This window comes from Phyllostomus hastatus, unplaced genomic scaffold, assembly GCF_019186645.2.
Source record: "Phyllostomus hastatus isolate PE091 unplaced genomic scaffold, TTU_PhHast_1.1 phas_scaffold_1066, whole genome shotgun sequence".
NCBI classification, from domain to species: domain Eukaryota; kingdom Metazoa; phylum Chordata; class Mammalia; order Chiroptera; family Phyllostomidae; genus Phyllostomus; species Phyllostomus hastatus.
Window position 1 is genome coordinate 24195571 of NW_025334004.1, and position 21690 is coordinate 24217260.

Genomic DNA, 21690 nt, shown 5'->3' on the forward strand with positions numbered 1-21690 from the left:
TAGTTCAGACACCAGCTGCTGGTTCAGGGGTTCCCGGGTTGCTTGCACGTCTGACCAGCTGGCTACAAATTTAGGGGTGCCCACTCTCCCCTGAGGTTCAATAATTTGGTAGAACGACTCCCAGAACTCAGGAAAGCACTATATATACATATCATTACAATATTATCATGGAGGATAAAAATCGCAACCAGCCAAGTGAAGAGGCACATCCGGAGAGGTCTGGGAGGAGGATAAACAAAACACCTGGGTCCTCAGGACGTGTCACCCTCCCGGGACACGAATGTGTGTCACCAGCCGGGAAGCTCACCTGAGCTACAGGTGTCCAGAGTTTTTCCTGGGGTGTCGTTATGTGGGCGCGATGGATCGAACCGTTGGCCACAAGACTGAACTCAGGCTCACTGCCCCCCGAGCTGTCTCTGGAAGTCAGATTGAGCTCTTGGGCTCGAAGCCCCAGCCCGTTGCATCACACGGTTGGTCTTCCTGGAGCGGCAGGCTCCCATCCTGAGTCATCTCGTTAGCCTGGGCCACACAGGGACCCGCTGTGAGTCATCTCATCACCGAAAACTGTCAGGGCCCACGGGTAAATAACAGAGCCGCTCCTGTCCCTGGGGAAATTCCAAGGATTTGGAGGGTATATGACTGCATGGTAGTTTGCCACTGGTGTCAGCTTATAAACAGATTTTTTTTTTACACAGCACAGTAAGTGTTATGACCAGGTTTTGGAAGGAGTACTGTATGATTTCAGGGGAAGTCACTACTTCTTCGTGGTGAGTTTCATCATGAGTAGGAGGATAGGCCAAGACTGAGGAGGACCAGATAGGGTATTTCCATAGAGAAAAACATATGTCTAAAAAGGCACAGATGTATGAAAAGAACGGTATATCTTGGGATGATAGATGGCGATAAGTAGTGATGAGTAACTTGATCGCAGGAAGTATAAAGGAGTGGGCAGGAGCTAGATTACTCAGCCAACAGTAGTCCAGTCCGGAATATCTGCTGAGTGCACGTTAGACGGCAGGCAGTGTGCAAACATTCTTTACGTACATGGACTCCTTTAATGCACATTTAATGCACATGACTGTGAGGACGGTGACCTGTTAGTCAGGCACTACCGTTGCTATGTGAGGGGCCCCAAGTCACCCGGCTGGCAAGGGGTGGCGTTAGAATATGAGCTCGGCTCCTGTGATCCCTTAGTCCCTGTAGTACTGCTTTCCTGTGTCCCTCACTCAAGAAAGTAGACTTTGCAGGCAAGACTTTTTAGATTGTGGAGAACGGATGGGATGGGAGACGTGTAAGGTATTCAGTGTTATAGTGTGCTGGGCCTCATGTCTGTAAAATCGTATGTAGCAATCATTCGAGCCCGAGGAAGATACTGTGTTCCTACAGGGGGAGCCCGGGATGCTGCGGTCCACAGTGAGCTAATTCCAAGCTCATTGTCGAGGTGATGGCCACCCAAGCTGCAGAGCAGTCCCAAAGGGCCCCGTCTTTTACCAGATCACATTTACATCCGTTCTTTGGGGGGCATCCCAGATGAAAGTGAGGGTCCAGGCTCCCACACTTTGTTTCCCTAGCTCTGTGCCACAGCCCAGCTCCTCAGCCCTTCCGACCTCACCTCCAGCTGTTAAATCAGCGAGTGTCTCCGAGGAGAAAGGGCCTGGGTGCCTGGGCGCTCCACCGTCCTCTCAGCTCTCCAGTGCGTGCAGGCGGGTCTGTTCGTTTTTGTGTGATCTGTCATTTTTCTGGCTGACGTCAGCGGCGGAGTCGTTTGGTGCAGACTGCGTGGTGTGGCATACAAGAGGCGGGAACCCTTGCTTATTTGATGCTTTTAAAATACTGATGGACAAACAACCAAGCAAATCTTTTTACATATCCGTTTCAGAGAGATTAACTTTTTATTATAAAGGTTTGGGAATATTGTTTTGAGCAAAGCACTCATTTTGATATAATCCCTCTCCAGTGAAAACTATACATGTGCAGCTAAGGCTGGTGTTACGGAATTTGAATTCCGTGGACAATCTCCTTTTAAAATCTTTTGGCCCTTCACGCACATGAGCTACTGGTAGATGTAATAATTATTATCAACGCATCAAGAGTTGATTACTTTTTGTTTGTTTGTGAGACTATGTTTGCCAAATAAGTCGACTATAATATTTTATCTGTTCTCTCCAACATGCCCCGAATCAGGGAACTTAGTTCCCAGTGGTGCCTGGACACAGGTTTAACAGGAAGTGAGGGAACGACCACTTTGAGAGGTGCGGGTTGTTGTTAGCGGCACCCTTTTATCCTCAGAGTGCGTGCTTTCATGGGTTTCCAGAGACGGTTGTGGTGTAAGTGAAGACGTGCAGTTTTTCTCCATGAGCAAATAGGCTTAAAAAGGGGAGAAGTACCTGTTATTAACTTAAATTTTTCCTTTTGCACATTTTATATACCCCCCAAGTTATGTATTTATTTATTTTTGTGCCTATAGTGTAAAGTGGATAATGCGATACATTTTGGAATAGTTCTGTGTTAATACAATTTGTGTAAGTGAGCAAAACTTGAAAGACATGTAAGAAGTATACATTTTTAGGTGACCTAAAACCCGTGGGTTGGTATCAGAAATGAACAACTTTTGCTGAGACGCCACGTAGTCACTTAGCTGGTGCGGGGTGTTCTTCTAGCGTCACAGAATGTGCCACCAGGGGGAAGGAGGGAGGCGCGAAGTCACTTGTTAGAGGGCCGAGGTGGCTTTAAGGGAAGGTTTGTGTACGGAGGTAAGTGGAAGACCACCCTAGGGTGTTAGGCGAAGGTGGACAGCAGGACCAGCGGAGAAATGGGGCGTTGCTGCCCCGACGGCGGGGGGAGGGAGGAACACGGAGAGTGGGGGCGTCAGAGCGGGTGTGAGCCCACGTGGCCTCCGCGGAAGGGCCCACCTGGAGAGAAACGGACGGAGACCCGTGTTAGCTCTGTTCTCCGGCTAGCTGCCCGTCCCCATGCAGGTGCTGAGTGATCCCGACAGGCCTGTGCTTAGCAAACGGGACGGGAGGAGCTGTCCCGTGTAGGTTAACCCGCTCGGCGCCCGCCTTGCTCTCTTGCAGCGGCTTGATCGTCCCCGAAGTTCGGGGAAACGAGAGTGTGCCCGAGGTCGTTACCACGTCCGGCTACGCCCTGTTACACTTCTTCAGTGACGCTGCGTATAACCTAACTGGTTTCAACATTTTTTACTCGTGAGTATTTTTGTTGTTGTTCAATTTCGTAGTGTAATGATTTTTATAATTTTGCTTAAAAGAGTTAATTGTTTGTGTAAATATCTTATATACAAGGAACGGGCTAGGGTGTCAAATTTCAAAACATATGGGGTCTCTCCGTGACCTAAAACGTTAATAACATGCCTCAAAATACTGTCTAAGCTTGCATTAGGATAAATTCTAAGTCTCAGGACATGGCAGTAGCACGTTTGGTTGCAAATTAATTACGAAATTTGAAACTGTCGCTAAATGATTACGTAAACCAATGCAAACTGGTGCAGCTGGCTCGCAGCAGCCTGTGCGGGACTGCGGGGAGCGTCAGCCCTAGGTGCTCCGAGGGGCTGCGGCCGACGGTCCTCTGGGCCCCAGACGGCAGGGGGCGCTCTGTGCCTGTTACGCTCTTTGACCCTCGTCTTGGCAATTCTGTCGAGTAGGAATTTTCCCCATTTTACTCATGAGAAAATTGAGGCTTTAGGAGACAAGGTAAGTGGTTATATCACTGTCTTCTCTAAACCAAAAATAATATTTATAAGTACTATTTATAAATATTATAAGTACTATTTATTGCAAATCTATTGTTTGTCTGACATTTATATAATTTCTTTTCTAAATCTGAAAGTCCAAGGGCAAAGTAAAGTAGCCAGAGATGCTTTCAGGTGCTCTCATGGGAATGGTGCAGAGGAAATCATGTTTCCCCCCTTTTTTAGGAGTGTAGAAAATGATAACCAGAGAGTTTTCATCAGGAATAAAACATTCTAAATACCTTGCACCCAGAAGTTTATTACAGAATGTATTTGTCTCAAGTATGTATGCAAGGGAGAATAAATTACAGTAGAATATACGAGTTGGTTGAAGGGCCTTAAAATAATATTCGACAAACATTTCATTTTTATATAACAGCGTATAGATGGTAGCCTGCTATTTAAATATTATAAAACAAGTTATAGCTTGGCTTCTCATGCAGTTTCAGGCATTCATGGATTTAATTTTTTCCTGTAAAATGTACATTCAGATTATTTGGGTGCTAAAGTCGTTACAGAGCATCGTGCTGGGAGCTGCGTGTATCCTGCAGAGGCCGAGCTTGGAGTCCCGGTAGCCAGGCAAACTCATTGGATGAACTAAGGCCAGTTGCAAACAAATAGAACTGGGCTGCATTCGGGGTAAGAGGGCACAGAGTAGAAAGTTGAAGTCACATTGTGAAACTGTTAGTGAATGAGGGACTGAAGACGACATAAAATTGTAAAGCTGACAAAAATACCGATCAGAGTTCTTGTTCAGTTATGTTGAATTTGAATGTCTGTGCACGGCATTTTACAGAATCAACTCTTGCCCCAACAACTGCTCTGGCCACGGAAAGTGTACAACCAGCGCCTCCGCTCCAGGCCAAGTGTACTGTGAGTGTGATAAGTACTGGAAGGGCGAGGCGTGTGACATCCCGTACTGTAAAGCCAATTGCGGCAGCCCCGACCACGGTTACTGCGACCTCACCGGGGAGAAGTCCTGTGTCTGCAACGACAGTTGGCAAGGTGAGCCCGCATGGATGATGTCACCCAGTTTGAAGCTGGTTCACGTATCTGAGAGACGAATACAGATCTGCCCTCATCCGTTTTGCTAAAGTTTGCAACACCCAAATCTCGGTCCTTTGCTTTGTTTTTAGGATGTTCAGTTAACAATCAACTTCTTAATAGGTTTTTAGAATGTTCAGTTAACAAAAATCAGCTTCTTCATAGTTTGCTTCTTCAAAACAATTGGTGTAGATTTTGCCTCTACACTTACTTTTTTGAGAATCAGGGAAGTTATATATGAAGCTCTTTAAATTGTAGCTGTGTGATCATTATTAATCTCCACAGATCTGATGACTTGACTGAAATGAACACATGGTGTGTTCAAATTTGATTTATGATAGGTAAATTGTTTATTGCAAAAATAGATGCCTATTTTAAACATTTCTTAGGAAACACCGCCCTCTAGTGGCTCTTTGTAAAAGATCATAGCATATTTAAAAAGTATTTCAGCTACTTAGTGCAAAAAATTTCTGAGGAAGGATTTCTGAACAGTTTTCTATAAATATCTGTCATTAAAGATTACTTTTAGACTACATTGAAGAGTTTTAGTTTATTTAAATATTGGGTATAAAATCATAAATTTTGTCATTGTAGAATTAAATGAAGAGAGATCTGTTTTCCATGTACTTACCCATCCACAGCCTACTTTGTGCCGATTATATTTACAAATCAAGAACTTAGTTTGTGCAGATATATTAATCCTGTTGATGGAGGGAGCTTTGACTTAGGAAACACATATTAGTCAGTGACATGCCCACGTGTTACTCTAATATAGCTGTCACAATCCTTGCTATGAGACCTAAGTAAAAACCAAAGGGAATGTGATCCTCCTAGTTCTGTTCATCATTCTGAAGATCATTTTTTAAAAAATGTGCTACTGAGTATGCTGAGTACTTACTTCAAGGCGTGGTTTTAGGCTTTGTGAAAATTATGCCCATCTTCAACCCATGTTATCTCATTAAAGGGTTAGTTACTCCAGCCACGTAAAATACCAGTGATTACTTACTGAATTGAACTTGATTACCTGGTATGATTACGACAGGAAGAAATTTCTCAATGTTCTTTAATTATAGGGCCCTGTCTTTTATTAAGTGGCTATTCTAATAATTTGTGACCTTTCTTCTCCTAAAAAGTGCCTTGAAGTATCTTTCTTTTTTTCATTTCCATCTTGAAACTAAAATAATGTTATTTTCTAAGGAGAACATGGCATATCAAGAATATACTTAAGGGCTGGGAAATACACGTATAGCTTACACACGCAGTGATTTCCACACTGCTGTTCATCTTCATTTTATTTCCACATTCTTGAAAACAAAAGGGAAACATCTGTGTATACTGTTCTCTATGAACATATCTGTGTTTTCTCGTTCTGTCCTCTTGTTCATCCTTTGAGATGTTTTATTTTCTGGGGTTTTCGTCCTGTAGAGCTGGTTTAAAATAATATCTGTTGTTTTTCCGGCCTTTCGCATTTTATTATTCTCCTTAGTAATGCCTCCAATCATAAAAATTCCTGATTCTTATAAGCTCAAATCATAAAAATTCCTGATTCTTATAAGCAAATGGAAATGGGGAAGGAAAAACAAAGTGATACTGTGAATAGTTTTCTATATAGACACATTTTTAAATAGGTTGTAAAATATTATAGGAATCATACCCATTTTGCACCACTATTAATTCGTCGTAACTGAAGAACTGACCTGAATTAGTGGGATGTGTCCACCAGGGGGCAGTGTTCGGCGGGCGAGAGGGTGTGTTGTTGCTGGGTTCCTTTGAGCGTCAGACTGGATCCCTGAGTCTGGTTTCCAGGAGGTTGGCGTTGTGACTGAAATAGTTGGGGGAAAATGAGGTTTTCATTTCAGGTATGTGGAATGTGGAGGAATCACAGAGGGAAAAACAAAAAGGTTTGTTTCTAGGACGTCTGGGAAATGATCAGAGAACCGGAGATATTTGAAGCTGAGAGCTAAGGAGGACATCTTTCCGAGCGCCCAAATCTGCCAGTTTTCTGGGATGTGTTACTGGGAGCTGGCTTCTTTGGCTTGAAAAATAACAGGTCGTTGCTACCTCCGCTCTATTTTGTACTCTTATGTTGGTTAACTTTGGTTATTCTGTTTGGTTCTGTGCCAGTATTAATGCAAAATAAGTGTTGGGGTCTAGAAATTGAGATTTTATGAAGAGAACACACGGGGAAAATTTAGCTTCATATTAAGTCTTGAGTTTCCTTCCTGAACACCTCTCAAGTGCTGGTCCCCCCCCCCGCATCTTCCTGTCTCCCCGTTTTCTCAGTTTATTTTCCCTGGGGAGCGCCTCCTGGGACTCTGCTCAGCCATCACCATACCCCCTCTGCCCCCCCCTAACTTTCTCAGCGAACTCTTTCTTCCTTAACCGTCTACGTTTATCTTTTTACCATTTGAGGCATTTTTCCAAATTACGTAGGAGTGTATTTTAAGGATAGATAGCACCATTAGAGTCAATTGTTCCCCTTTTCCTGTAGAAGGTACTTACAAAAACCGAAAGCTAAAGTAGTTGAGAATATAGAAAATGCCAAATGCAGCATTTTTGAAAGGCACACAAATTTCTTTTACGACGTTTAAGTTCTGTCATAATGTACACCCACCAAATTACTTGAAGGATGATAGGGGCCTGTGTGGGCTCATGTGCTCCTGTGACATTTCTCATGTAGTGAGATTTGTATAAGTTTCTGTAAGTCAAAGGAGAAAAAAAAGGCAACGTTGAAAAGCACTTTCCTTTTAAATACAATTTCAATAAAATATTTTAAAATACAGATCGCTGCCATCATTGACAAGACATGGGCTCAGTAGTTCTCTCCTGTCTGCTCAGAAAAACTCTGCAGCGTGAGCTGTTTGGTAAGATTAGACAGACAGTCTTAAAAAGACAAACCAGCAGGCCTGCAGGACAGTTTTTTCTTAATCCATTACAACAGAGCATTTTTCCCCTGTACTGCAGGGATGAAAAACAGGTTGCCATGTCTTATATGCCAGTAGTTACCGAGCCATTTGGAGATTGCCCCCATGCCCCTCCCGTTGGTTCCAGGAGCTCCTGCTCAACCCTGGTGTTCGGCCCCTTCCAACGTCTTCGGGGTGTGCGCTGTAGTTTCAGTGTTTCTCCTCAGTCCGGTCCAGTCACAGTTCTCCTGTAAGGATCAGAGTTTTCAGCCTTTGAATCACTGGGCGAGAGACAGTGTCTGAGCATGTAAGTCGCGTGACTTGATCATGTTGTATGTATGGTGCCTCTGATTCTTCACGTAAAGTCACACTGTGTTTGGACGTACTGCAGTGTCCGGCATGCCCTCCGTCCTTTACTGTCTCGAGGCCCTGTTCACGGCTGAACCCCCTCCCAGAACAGCCTCCCCGCGTCGACACGCTGGTCCAAGGTCAGATCTCCCTGTCACATGCTCTCCGGGGGCCCTGCCTCATTCATGTGTAACACTGGTCACATTCGTGTTTGTGTGCTCTTTGGACTCTCTTTCCTACAGACCTGTAAGCTCCGTGAAGTTAAAATGACTGTCCTGATGACCTTCGTGTCCCCAGCACCTTCTGTAGTGCCCGCGATGTGTAGTGGGCACTCAGTTTTTTAAATTTTATTTTTGATTGAATGAATGGATTAGAATTGTATTAGATTGTTAGTGTATTAATACCTGGACTTTACAATACAGGTGTTTGAGAAGACTAGTGGTCCGATAAGTTATGTAACTTGCTTGGCATAGAAATCAGAATTTTAAATATGGGGAGAAACAATTGAGTTTGAGCCTTTGGTTCTTGGACCATTTATGATGTTTGCTGCACTTTTGGTCTCAGATTCTAACATCCGCCACCAGGTGGCAGTATTGGCTACCAGGACACACTTCAACTCCAAGGCATCGTTCCAGTTGGACGAACTTGGTAATTTGGTTCATTTTAGAAAAATGTAAAATCTTTTGTCTCAGACTCATGGATATTTTATCCAAAAGTGGTCTTTCCTGGGTTAGTCATGTAATAGGACATAGTCAGTTACTTTAAGACAGCGCATGAGAGCTGTGGGTCACGGCACAATTCACGGAATATCCCGTGGTAGACATCTAGGCTCCTTCCTCACAGAGGCTGAAACACTCGCCACCACTTGTGTTGGTGCCTCTGACTTGGGTAAGCAGGGTAAGCAAAACCTGCTCTCAATCCTAGCCAACCGTGTGTTTGTCGGTTCCAACTAATCAGAACCAAAGTCTGGAAAGCTTTGTTTCAAGCCTTCCGCAACTCAAAAATGATAAGTGGGAAACCACTGATCCTTGCTAATAGACCGAAGCTTCTTTTCAGACTGCAATGGCATCATTGGCCTACACTCTAAGAACCAAGTATTCTTGGGACATACCTAGTCTGATGCTTGCCACTCACACAATTCATTGTTCTATAAACCTGCTGACGGCAGACATTTAAAAATACACTAATATCCATACCAGGCCTTTGCAGGTTGGTTTGATGACCTAGAAAATGTTTAGAATACTTGGGAGACGGAAACAAAACAAAATGTTACTGACGACGTTAGCAGAGAGGACTCTCGCACTGGTGTCATCTCGTGTTGCCGGTCTTCGGAGAACCTCAGATTCAGCGCACACTGAACCATAGGGCTGTTTCCGAAACGATACGTAGAAGTTACGTGTGCCGCTCTAAAAATCTCCTTTCTCAGCATATTTCCCCTTTCCTATTAGCAGTCCAATTTCTGCTGGGAAATTGCCCTTCACTCACCGGGAGGAGTGTTGACGGAGGAGATAGCCAGGCACCTGTCCAGTCAGAACATGATTTGTTGGCCTCTTTGTAGCCTTCTCTGGATTTCTCCATGTTTTTTTTTTCCAGTAAATTCCCAGCTTTCCTAGCCAAAATTAGTTTCTGTGGCCTACAACGAAAGAAATCTAACTGATAAAATAACCCTAGGGATACAGTTAGAAGGCACACCTAACTCTTTTTCCTGTTATTAGAGTTGTTTAAAATAACAGAAGTGGATCTACAGGGTAGAGTTGTTTACGGAAATGCAGCCTCACAGCCTGCATTTGATGTAGTTCAGAGTTAGCCGTATATATAATGTTAAAAGAAAATAAATAAAACTTGCCCTTTTACATACGTGCCTTAATAGAAAATAAATATTTTTTATGATGGCATAGATGAAATATGAATTACAGGTATGAGTCAGAACTGTATCAAGAAGGAGTCTAGGTCGAGAGCAGATCGACCGCTCTGGGGGGAGGGCATGGGGGAGGGGGGGCAGACAGCAGTGTGGTGAATGCGGGGTGGGGGTGGGAGAGGGGGTAAAGGGACTCAATGGTAGTGGAGAAAAATACAATAGTACATGCATAAATAAATACAAATTTGAAAACATCTAAAATTCTGGAGCAAGATTTTTCTCCCTGAAAAATCCCTTATTTTGGGGTTCTTTTCTTGCTTTAAATTATATAAAGAAAGCTCCACTCAGGCTCATTCTTGCTTTGAGGAATCAGAGCCCGCTGTTAAAATATTAACCAGCAAAAAGGGACAATGCAACCGTTTCATTGTTGGCGGAGATAAAACTTTACTGCCAGGTTTTCCATGCTGTGTCTCTGTACATAACAGTTACAGTTTTTCTGGTAATATCAGACATTAATGTATCAGTCTGCTCATAAATTTGGGGCACCTTCGGGGAATTGCTGTCTCACTCACTTGAAGACATTAAATTTTTATCCTTCTTTATGGAAACAGTGTCATTTTATAAATTTAATTTGTGTAAAAGAAATAAAAATGTTTTTGTACTGATTTCCATTATAAAATCAGAGATAGATTCCTTTAGGAAACACTTTTCAGGGCAAAACTATTACAATACCTGGGAAGGAAGAAAATGCAATTCAGTAGTTCTGGGATTGCTTTGGAAAAACTTCCAAAAACATTTTAGTACTTTATTCTTGTTTTTTTTTTTTCCTTTGCTATTATCTGCTAATTGGATTTACTTGTGATTATAGGCATTTTTTGCTTGAATTTTTACTGTTCTCTTTGGGTGTGTATATTTATAATATCCGATAACACTAGTCTTCATTAACTTATTTTGCCTGCAGACTTAATTATATTTAGTCTCCTTGTGTATAGAACGGGGGGAGGGGGAGATTGACTTAATAACAATAAAGTTACTATTATGAAGCTTTCATTGTAGTATTAAGTACAGTCTCATTTTATATTCACAGAATCCTTATGTTCTTCTAGCTGTAATCTCCATGGTTAAACTGGAGCTTAGAGAAGTTAAGTAACTCCTCCAAGGTTTTACAGCTGATATCTAGGAAAGCTTTGTTTGACTGTATGCTCATGCTTTTGACCTTTTATAGCTCTAAGGTTATATTCATTCATTCATTCATTCATTCATTCACAAAGTGTACCCTGAGGCAAATCCTGGAGGGGTTGTAGACTGTATTAGGATTTTTCGTTTTATTGTCAGTCTGATGGGAAATGATCGAACTGCTTCAAGTAGAGGAATGACAGGTGTAGATTTGTATTTGTAATTATTCTGGTCGCACCATGGAGAGTTGAACGTGACGGGAAGGGCGCAAGAGTGGAAATGAGGCGACCAGGTCGGAGACTGTTGCAAGAGTCCAGGTGAGCGTGGATGCTGGCTTGGAGTAGGATGTCTGTTGTAAAGGAAGACATCAGTGGCTGGTGTCAGGCTGAGGTGACAGAATGAAAAGTATTTATCATTTAAGGTGCGGATACTCAGACGCCAGCCCATCCCAGTGGATGCTGACCTTGGCCAGGAGCAGGGTGCTGGGCCTGCAGCCGTCCGCTGTGCAGAGGTCTGGGCTGTGTCAGGAGGGGCCGGGGGACTGGGGAGGGGATGCGGGCAGCATCTGCTTCCCCAAAGCACGCCCATGTTCGGGCACTTGGAGAGGCTGAATCCCTGCGTGTCTAAAGAACATCTGTCCGGGATTTATTGGTGGGTTGGGTTCGGGCTGTGGGAGGAAGAGAGAACTCAAGAATAGAGCCGAGGTCTTTGCCCTGAGCAACTGGATGAAGGAAGTGCCCTTTGCTGAGATGAGACACCCAGGCCAAGGAGCAGATCCGGGAGAGAAGCAGCAAGACTTTGGTTCTGGACGCGGCAGGTTCGAGGTGGCCACTAGGCACATGGCTAGACATCCCAGTGGAGACATCACGTCTGTAGTTTCAGTTCCCATCTGGGATTCCAGAGAGGTCGTGGGGCTGGAGAAATAAGTCGGAGACCCATCAGCGCGTTATTGTACACTGCGATTCCAGACCAGCTTTTCCCCTCAAAAACCTGTCTCTCAGCGGCCTGTCACTCATGCCTGAAGTCGCAGCACGAGGAACTCATTCATGCTCGTTGAGTCATGAAACTACACATAACCTGTGGAAAAGGAACACATTCAATCTTTATGAAAAGCCGCCGTAATGTGGATCATTTTATTGCTTCCTTTCCCAGACAGCTGAGACCTGCTCATGTCGTGGGGAGTCCCGCACCGACTGTTGGGGGTCGTGCAGGGAGAGTTATGTGGAGCTGTCGGATCAGGGGCCAGACCAGGCAATGGGGGAGGGTTTTCCGTGGACGTGCTTTTATGAAAAGGGAGTCTTGGAAGGCCTTAAGTGCAGATATCAACGCCAGAGTTTTAATGGAGGGCGAAGGCTTTGTGTATATAAACTGTTCTTTATAGTTATCTGCGTTTTAAATTAATATTCATTTTATAAATTTATGTTTTAAATCATTTTAGTTATATAATGCAGAAAGCTACCAATGATGACATTCAATTTTCTTTAAAGTTTTAATTCTATTCATAAATCTTTCATTCTATTTATAAATGTATTCATTCAGAGTAAAATAAAAACAATCTGTATAGCTGGCTACAGACTATTCCTTCTGATAATTTCTGCAAGTTACATAAAATGTGGTAGTGACAAAGATAGGAAGAATTTTTTTATTTTTAAAGATTTTATTTATTTTGAGAGAGGGAGAGAGAGAGAAACATCAATGTGCGGTTGCTGGGGGTTATGGCTTGCAACCCAGGAATGTACCCTGGCTGGGAATCGAACCTGCAACACTTTGGTTCCCAGCCCGCGCTCAATCCACTGAGCTACGCCAGCCAGGGCTTAAGATAGGAAGAATTTTGACTGCTATTTTCTCCTGTGTAGAAAAATTAGATATCTTATAGAGTCAAATTAAAAAAACCCTCTAGCATCCTGTTTTCTGTATTAAATAATGTTTCGTTTAAAATAATGAATTAAATCAGCTTTTAGTATTAGTTTCCCCAAAGTACTCTCACACGTTCCCACACACTTACCTTTCGGAGGTGAGCAGTTTCACTGGGCCGAAATCCAGGTGTTGTCAGGGCCGCACGCCCTCCGGCGGCTCGAGGAAGGACCCGCGTCCCCGACTTTCCCAGCTTCCCCGGCGGCCAGCCCGACATCCCCCGGCTCCCTTTCCCTTCCTCCGCCGCCTCCGAGACTTGCAGCGCAGCATCCTGCTTCCTTCGCCACGTTGCTGCTCCTTCTGGAGCCCAGTCCCCCTCCCTGCAGAGGGCCCTTGTGATTACGTGTAGAGTCCCCCTTCCATCATCCGGGAGAAACGCCCCCAGTTCCAGACCCTGCGTTTATTCTGGTCTCAAGGCCCCTTCTGCCAGATAAGGTTCCGTTGGGTACGGCCTAGGTGTCTTTTGGGGGCCATTACTCAGCCTTCCACAAACTTGCTCTGAAGTATTTGGCTTTAGGGAAGATTTTCTATATCCCTGACTCTCTAAAGAATTTTACATGCCATTGACCCCTGTCCAGCTCTGCCAGGTAGTACCCTGGCGTTATCGGACGGCACACAACTGTGTCTTTGCACGATGCCTCTTTTTTCACTTCCTATTTAGAAAGAGTTTCAAACTTATAGAAAAGTTGCACAAATAAGAATAGCAATGCGTATTCAAATGTTCTTTACGAAGTTTACCTATTATTACCATTTCATCCTATTTGCTTTATCACTCCTGACTGGCATGATTTACAATAAATCCACATTTCCTTTTCTAGGACACCAAATACAAAACTGTAGCAGTAGCTATATTAGTCATGTATAATGCCCACCTGCTCCCATTCTCGTCAGTTCGATTAGAGGTGGGCAGACTTTTGTGCGAAGGGCCGTGTAGTAAGGAGTTTCAGCTGTGTTGACAGTCTGATCTCTGTTGCAGCTACTCAGCTCTGCTGGTGTCCTGCAAAAGCGCCACAGACAATTCTTAAACGAATGAGCACACTGTGTTCTAATTAAACTTTAGCTACCAAAACAGGGAGTGTGGGCTGGATTTTGCCCATGGGCTATCGTTTGTCAACCCAAGTTAAATGAGTTCTAAGTGATTCAGAATTGTAGTTAAAAATTTTTTTGAAATCCCTGTGTTCCTTTCATTTCTTTGGTTACCACAAAATGATTCAGAATCTTTTCACTCAAAAATAAAAAAGTTTTTTATATCCAGTTAAAAGACTGTGTCATTATCAGAGAGAGAATTTAGGGTGCTACTCCGTTGCACCTGAAAAGTACACTCATAGAATGTAAGTTTGGAAAGGACTTGGAAGATGAATGAATGAATGAGTGAGTGTGTGAGTGAGTGCATGGGTGAGTGGACAGGTAAACAGATGGAATCTATGCATAGGCTGATGTTTCTCAAATTAGGGCTGGTTTGGAAGTTTTTAAATATTGTGATTCAATGGTAATCTAATCCTAAAGTTTTTTTGTTGTTGTGCAAGTACAGTTGTCTCCATTTTTCCTCCACCACTCTCCCCCTCCCCACCCATCCCCGCCTCCTACCCTGGATCCTTCCCCGCTTTGGCTTTGTCCGTGGGTCCTTTGTACATGTTCCTTGACGCACCCTCCCCTTCTTGCCCCTGTTAGCCCTCTCCCCGCTTCCGGTTACTCTTAGTTCGTTCTTTATTTCAAGTAAAATTTTTTGATGTAAGCAAATTTAGGATCAAGTAAACGATCTCATATTTGAGTAACGATGCCACTTGATTGTAATACCAGCCTTGGTGTTGACCGGTAAGTTGGGACAGAGCAGTGTTCCCTGTTGTAGGCTAAAAAGAAAGTTATCGAGTGTACCGATGCATTTGTGGCAAGTGAAGGTCGAATGACCGCATGGCATAATGTATGAATTGAAAAGGTTTTTAAAGGGTAGAGGAAGGAAACATGATGGGGAAATTATGTTGTCAAAATAATGCAGACATCCTAACCCTGTGTGGGAAAAGGTGCTGTGAGAATTACTATCATTTCCAACCTCAGACCAAGGATTTAGTCTGATGTTGGAGCAAAACGACATCATCTCTCCTAATAAACAAACACTAAGCTTATAGGTTTTATGTTTGTTTATATGTACATATAATTTATAAACTTATTGTTGATTTTATATTTATACAAGAACTTTAAACATGAGTTTATATCTAGTTTTTATTTGGGCATACTTGAGCTTTATTAGAATTAAAAATGATTTGTGAGCCTTTAAGTTTGGTGAAAAACTATTCCCTTTAGGAGCATTTATTCCATCACTTAGGCTTGGGTAATGGAATAAGTCACTGAGCTGAACACTGATGGAGGCCGGCCTCTCCTACAGTTCACAGATGGGGAACCGAGACTCCGGAGTGACGTCATGCATTTGCATTGGAAGAGGTGGTGTTTCCAACTTACAGTATTGGAATTATCCTGCGCTAATTAATATAAGTTTATGATACATAATATATATATTTTTCTGTTTGAGGTTAATAAGCCTTCCCTACTGATACCAATTTTGGTTATTCCTAATACTGCTCAGAAAAAAGATGATTTTATTTTTATATAAGTGTAGTGGTTTACACTTTACAAGTGCTTTCATCTCCACCGTCTTTTAAAAATTGCATATTTGTAAGCCCTGGCTGGCATAGCTCAGTGGACTGAGCGCGGGCTGTGAACCAAAGTGTCGCAGGTTTGATTCTCAGTCAGGGTGCGTGCCTGGGTTGCAGGCCATGACCCCCAGCAACCGCACATTGATGTTTCTCTCTCTCTCTCTCTCTCTCCCCCCCTCCCTCTCTCCCCCCACTTCCCTCTCTAAAAAATTTTAAAAAATAAAATCTTAAAAAAAATTGCATATCTGTAGTTACCCTGGGAGAGTAGATGGTCATTTCCGTCTTGTAGACGAAGGCCTGTGATGCGGGAGGCAGACTGACTTGCTCAGGTCCCACGTGTAGTGAGTGCGGAGCGGGGATTCCCGTGCATCCATTTCCATTGTGCTGCCCCGGCGGCCGAAAGTGAGCAAGAAACGTTGTCTCACTTAAACGGTTCTCCCAGACGGTGATGTCCGTGTGAACAAGTCTGAGTCTGATCGAGGATTTAACTTGTCCCCCCTTAGATGTGACACTTCCTGTGAGAACTTTCCCGGTAGGTCGTAGTTCAGGCCCTTTATTATGTGCACTGATGAATAGGATGAGCCTTGAATCACTCATTTTCTTCATCCCTGCATTCTCTGTTTTTATAATCCAAAGTTCTTTGTTTAATGCGTCGTGTTGTTTGATTTTTTTTTTTAATAGGTCCCGATTGTTCTTTGAATGTTCCTTCCACGGAGCCTTACTGGATTCTGCCGAACGTTAAGCCCTTCAGCCCCTCCGTGGGTCGGGCCTCCCACAGGGCGGTTTTACACGGGGAGTTCATGTGGGTGATCGGTGGATACAGTTTTAATTACAGTTCTTTCCACATGGTCCTGAAGTAAGTGTCTTTCCCAGATCTTCACAATTTAGTACTTAAGCTGATTGTTGTTGTTGTTGTTGATAAGACTATCCTAAATGCCTATTTTATTACTGTCCAAATTTATGGATGTTGATCTTTGTGATGGGGTCTATTTGTGACATGGAACTGATTTTAAAATCTGTGAGTTCAGTAGTTAAGTACTTGTCATTGTGAATATATAGGTTTGTTTTGTAAAACCTCTCTGGAGTGCCTTTAATAAATTCTGAGTAAGAAGATACTAACTTCAAGTAAGGGGAGGCCAGGCCTGTATTAGACATTCTGAATCCTGCCACAGTTTATTTTTGTCCAGAATGAAGTAGAATTGCTTATATAGAAACACTTTCAGTGTGTCCTGCAAATTAATTTACCTGAACTTTTTTACTTTGGGCTTATTTTACAAGCTCTTGTTGGGAGAACAGCGCCGGTATGATAAAATAGATTATTCGTTTGCCGTTGTCCCAGCAGAGATTGTCCTCTCAGGATTGGATGATGGAGGGAATCCCATGGATGGCAGCTCTATCTGATTTCTTTCAGCTGGTGATTGTATTTTATGAATGCCTGGTAGTAAAGAGCAAAAGAGGAAATAGGAAGAATCATTTGAGTAGCAATATTGTTTTCGGGAGTGACATGCATAATATATAACTGGTGCAGCTTGGGCATCAGCCAATCAGAGCTGACCCTGGACAGCCTGCCATAATGGTGTGCACCCAATGGGTTGCCAGAGGGAGCAGATAAAATACACAGGACACCCAGTAAAACTTGAATTTCAGATAAACGACTAATAATTTTTTTTAGTATAATTGGGCCCTTGCAATATTCTTTTTAAATTTTGTCTCAAATATTGCATGGTTCTACCTATACTGAAAATTATTTGTTTGTCTAAAATTCAGATTTAATTGGGCATCTTGAATTTTACCTGGCAACCCTACATACCAAAAATATTAGCCGTATTAATTTTGGGCATTCAAAAATTCTGCTTATAAGAGGAGATTGCTTTTAAAACTGTGACTGACTAGGACTAGAATTAAAGTATTAAATAAATTCTGTAGAGAAGGAGGAAGAGTTTTAGCTAAGTACTTAAGGGAACAGTTAGAATTCTGTAACCATATATGACAGATGAAATATAGTAGAAAGAATTGAAAGGAGGTGGTGGGATTGAAATGAATTGCTAAGATATGAAAAGAACCCGAAGAAATGAATTTTAAACGTGGAAACTGAAAGGACGTTCATTAACTGTGATTAATTAAAGTGAAAAGATTGTGAAGATAAAGTAAAATGGTTTTTGCATGTTTAACGGGCAGTTAGAAAGAACAAAGAAAGAAAGATACGAAAGATCAGCGTGGCCCACAAGGCCTGAGATGTGTCCTCTCTGGCCCTTTGCAGAAATGATCTCCCAAGTCCTAATTTGTGGTAACCTGGCGGAAAGCAGTGTGTTGGGTGCTGGTAGGCAGGTAGATGTAGCAGTGTGAGTCTGTGGAAGGTGTGTTCTGATTGATCATCGTTCTTTATATTTGCATCCTGCAGATGTATCTTCTAACTGCAGTGCAGGAAACAAGTTAAACGTAATGCTCAAACCAGTTTTTGGTAACCTTCCCTTTTTTTTGTATGAAGGGAGCTCGCTTTGCCTTTCCTGATGAGCTGGAGGAGGAAAGAGAAGAGAGCAGGTGAAAATGGAAAGGAAGCTTCTTAAGCAAGGTCCTGGCCAGTTCTTGGCTGGGGGCTTCCTTTGGCCTCTTCTGGCAAATTGAGGAGACTTGAGGGTCGAGTCTGATGGTGACAGCTGAACTGGAATTCTGTTAGCTAAGCAGCTGAGATCCACAGTCTGGAACCTCTGTTTCCATGTGTCTGTTTTTGGACCAGTAGAACAAGTATTCATTTTCATTTTTACCCTATAGTCCAATAGTACCTTATTGTTACAGAAGCTTCTGTCTCGCTGGATTAATTTCACACAATCACAGATGATCAGTAAACATGATGTATTCGTGCATAGGATATAGATACTTCTTGGTTAATTTATATAATGCTGAGCTAAGTGCATGTAAAAGAGTGAAAATGAATGCATAAAGCCAGTGGCTTTTGTAAAAATGGAGAGAATTTCCGTATATTTCCAAAAGAAAAACCTGGCTTTTCTTTTTGGCTTTTGTGCAGTTTATTTATTATTTTTATTATTTTTTAGTTGAATTTCCTGGGGTTACACTGGTCAGTAAAGTTCTATGGGTTTCAAGCGCACGGTTCAGCAGCACATCATCTGCGCGCTGCATCGTGCGCGCCCCATCCAAAGTCTAGTCTCCTTCCACCACCATTTACCCCCCGTTCACCCTCCTCCGCCTGCCCCCACCCCGCCGTCCCTCTGGCAGTCACCATACTGTTGCCCGTGTCTGTGAATTTTTTGTTTTCCTTAATCCCTTCACCGATTTCACCCGGCCCCCGTCCCCTCTGACACCTGTCTGTTCTCTGTCTTTTTTGTAAAATTAAAAAATGCAGACCATCTCACTATTGCGTTCGTTCAGCAGTTGGCTGAAATGATTAAAGCAGTTGAGCAAATTAATTCCAGTAGTAAGCAGCCTCATCAAGTTAATGCACATTACACATTTAGGTGATTGAACCCTAATTTAGAGTAGGTATAAAATCTGTTTGTGAAAAATATCTAATATGGTACATGAACTTACGAGTTTGCGAATTTAAAAAGCAAACAGGAATCTTGTGAAGTTACTTCTTTTTCTTGTTCCTAGTTACAATTTAGAAAACAACATATGGAACGTGGGGACTCCGTCAAGGGGACCTCTCCAGAGATATGGACACTCACTGGCTCTGTATCAGGTATGGGTCCTGCTTATAAATTTGAATTTTTTTTTTTCAGTTCACCTTAGGCCTGAAAAATACTAAATCTCAGATTTATTTCAAACACCTCATGAGAACAATAGATCATAAGGACCATAATGATTTGACATGTCACAGGCTCATATACTATTTTAGTAAAAGTAATAGGGTTCAGTCGTCACTTTTCAAATTGTGGTAAAATACACACAATATCAAATGTACCACTTTAACCATTTTAAGGTCAAGTTCAGTGGCATTACGTATATTTGAATCATCGTCCAGCCATTACCACCATTGTCTCCGGATCTTTGTCCTAAAGCTGAAACTTTATGCCATTAAACAATTCCCCATGCCCTGCTTCCCTAGGCCCTGGTACCCATCATTCCACTGCGGCGCCTGTGAATTAATTTGACTGCTCTGGGAGCCTCATATGAGAGAGCTCACACAGTATCTGTCCTTTACCGACCGGCTTATTTCACTTAGCGCAGTGTCCGCAGTGTTTATCCATCTTGGAGCCTGTGTCAAGATTTCCTTTCTTTTTACGCCTGAGTAATAATAGTATGTATGCAATAGTATCCATTGTATGTATGTAGTGCATTTTGTTTATCCATTTATCTGTTGATAAACATGGGTTGCTTTTACCTTGTCGGCCGTCGTGAATCAGGCTGCTGTGAGCAGGAGTGCACACCTATCTGTTCCTGCACCTACTCTGGATTTTTGGGGTAGGTAGCCAGAAGTGGAATTGCTGGATTATATGATAATTCTATTTTTACTGTTTGGGGAGTTTCCATATTGTTTCCCGCAGTGACTGTACCGTTTTCCATTCCCACAGCAGGGCACAGGGGTTCCGGTTTTCCCACGCCCTGCGGCATTGTGCTGCGGATTTGATTTGTGTTTCCATAGTGATCAGGGATGTTGAAGCCTTTCCAAGTGCTTGTTGGCTCTTTGGACGCTTTCTCTGGAGAAGTACATATTCGAGTCCTTTGTCTGCTTTAAAAATTGGGTTGTTTTTTTGTCATTGAATTTTGAGGGTTTTTTAATGTGTTCTGGATATTAACTCCTAGTTGGATATGTGATTTCCAAGTATTTGTCTCATTTCATGAGCTGTTTTTGGACTCTGTTGATAGTGTTATCTGATGCACAAAAGTTTTCAATTTTGACGTAGTACAACTTATCTGTTTTTTGTTGTTGTTATCTGTGCTTTTGGTGTCCTATCCAAGAAATCATTGCCGAATCCAATGTCATAAACGTGGACCTTTGCCATGTACCGTAAACAACGTTTACTCAAAATTGATGAAAGACCTGAAAATAAGAATGCTTTAAGACTCATAAAAGGAAACATAAGAAGAAGGTTCCATGGCATTGAGTAAATTTTGACCCTGGTCTGTGGCAAAGGTCCAGTTTCATTCTTTGACATGAAGATATTCAATTTTCCTGGCGTCTTTGTTAAAAAGACGGTCTTTTCCCCAATGAAGGATGCCTGTGTTGGAAATCAGTTGACCACATATGTGAGGTGTGTTTCTGAGCTCTCTGTTGCTGCGATGGCTGTGTTTACGTGAGTGCCACCCCGTTCTGATCATTCTCGTCTGGCAGTAGGTTCTGAACTGAGGTCGTGCGAGACCCCCAGCCTCGGCCTTGTGCTTCAAGTTCCTTTGGTCTCGTCACGGTCCCCTAAGATTCCATGTGAATTATTAGGATGGTTGATCTATTTCTACAGATACGTTTTTGGATTTTGATAGAGATTGCACTGTATGCAGTTACTTTTATGTATTTGAGGGATTCATGATTTAAAGGACAGGCTGCTTAACTGGTTTTTATTTTGAACCAACAAAAATTCATGTATTTTGTGATCTGTGACTAGACCCTTCAAATCAGATTCATATGTTTTCTCTGCTTATTTACGAAAAATTGGAAAATACAGGAGTAATGTAAAGAATAAACTGCCATTTTTATGCATACACGTTTTAAAAATGAAATAAAAATCTTCATGTAAAAATGTATGTATATATGTTTTAGTTTTGTTTTTTAAAGATTTTATTTATTTTTCCTAGAAACTGGGGGAAGGGAGGGAGAAAAGGAAGGAGAAAAACATCGATGTGAGAGAGAGACATCAATTGGTTACCTCTCACAAATACCCAAACGCACTGGGGACCAACCCACGATTTAGGCACGTGCCCTGACCAGGAATCAAATTGGGAACCTTTTCCTTTGTGGGATGATGCCCAACTGAGAAACACCAGTCAGGGCTATTTTTTAGATTTTATTTTTTTTACTCTTTTTAATTTTTATTTTTTAAAGATTTTATTTATTTATTTTTAGAGAGAGGGAGAAAGAGAGGGAGAGAAACATCA

The 21690-nt window shown here is 42.4% G+C and overlaps 1 protein-coding gene across 1 annotated transcript in view; it reads left to right on the forward strand.

Moving 5' to 3' along the window:
• The window catches only part of ATRNL1 (attractin like 1), a 506174-nt gene that overhangs the window by 24678 nt on the left and 459806 nt on the right, over positions 1 to 21690 (forward strand). Inside the window, exons 4-7 of the mRNA XM_045854498.1 lie at positions 3078 to 3206; positions 4545 to 4753; positions 16324 to 16498; positions 19252 to 19339. Coding sequence (XP_045710454.1) covers positions 3078 to 3206; positions 4545 to 4753; positions 16324 to 16498; positions 19252 to 19339 — 601 coding nt within the window. The remainder of the gene's footprint in view (positions 1 to 3077; positions 3207 to 4544; positions 4754 to 16323; positions 16499 to 19251; positions 19340 to 21690) is intronic.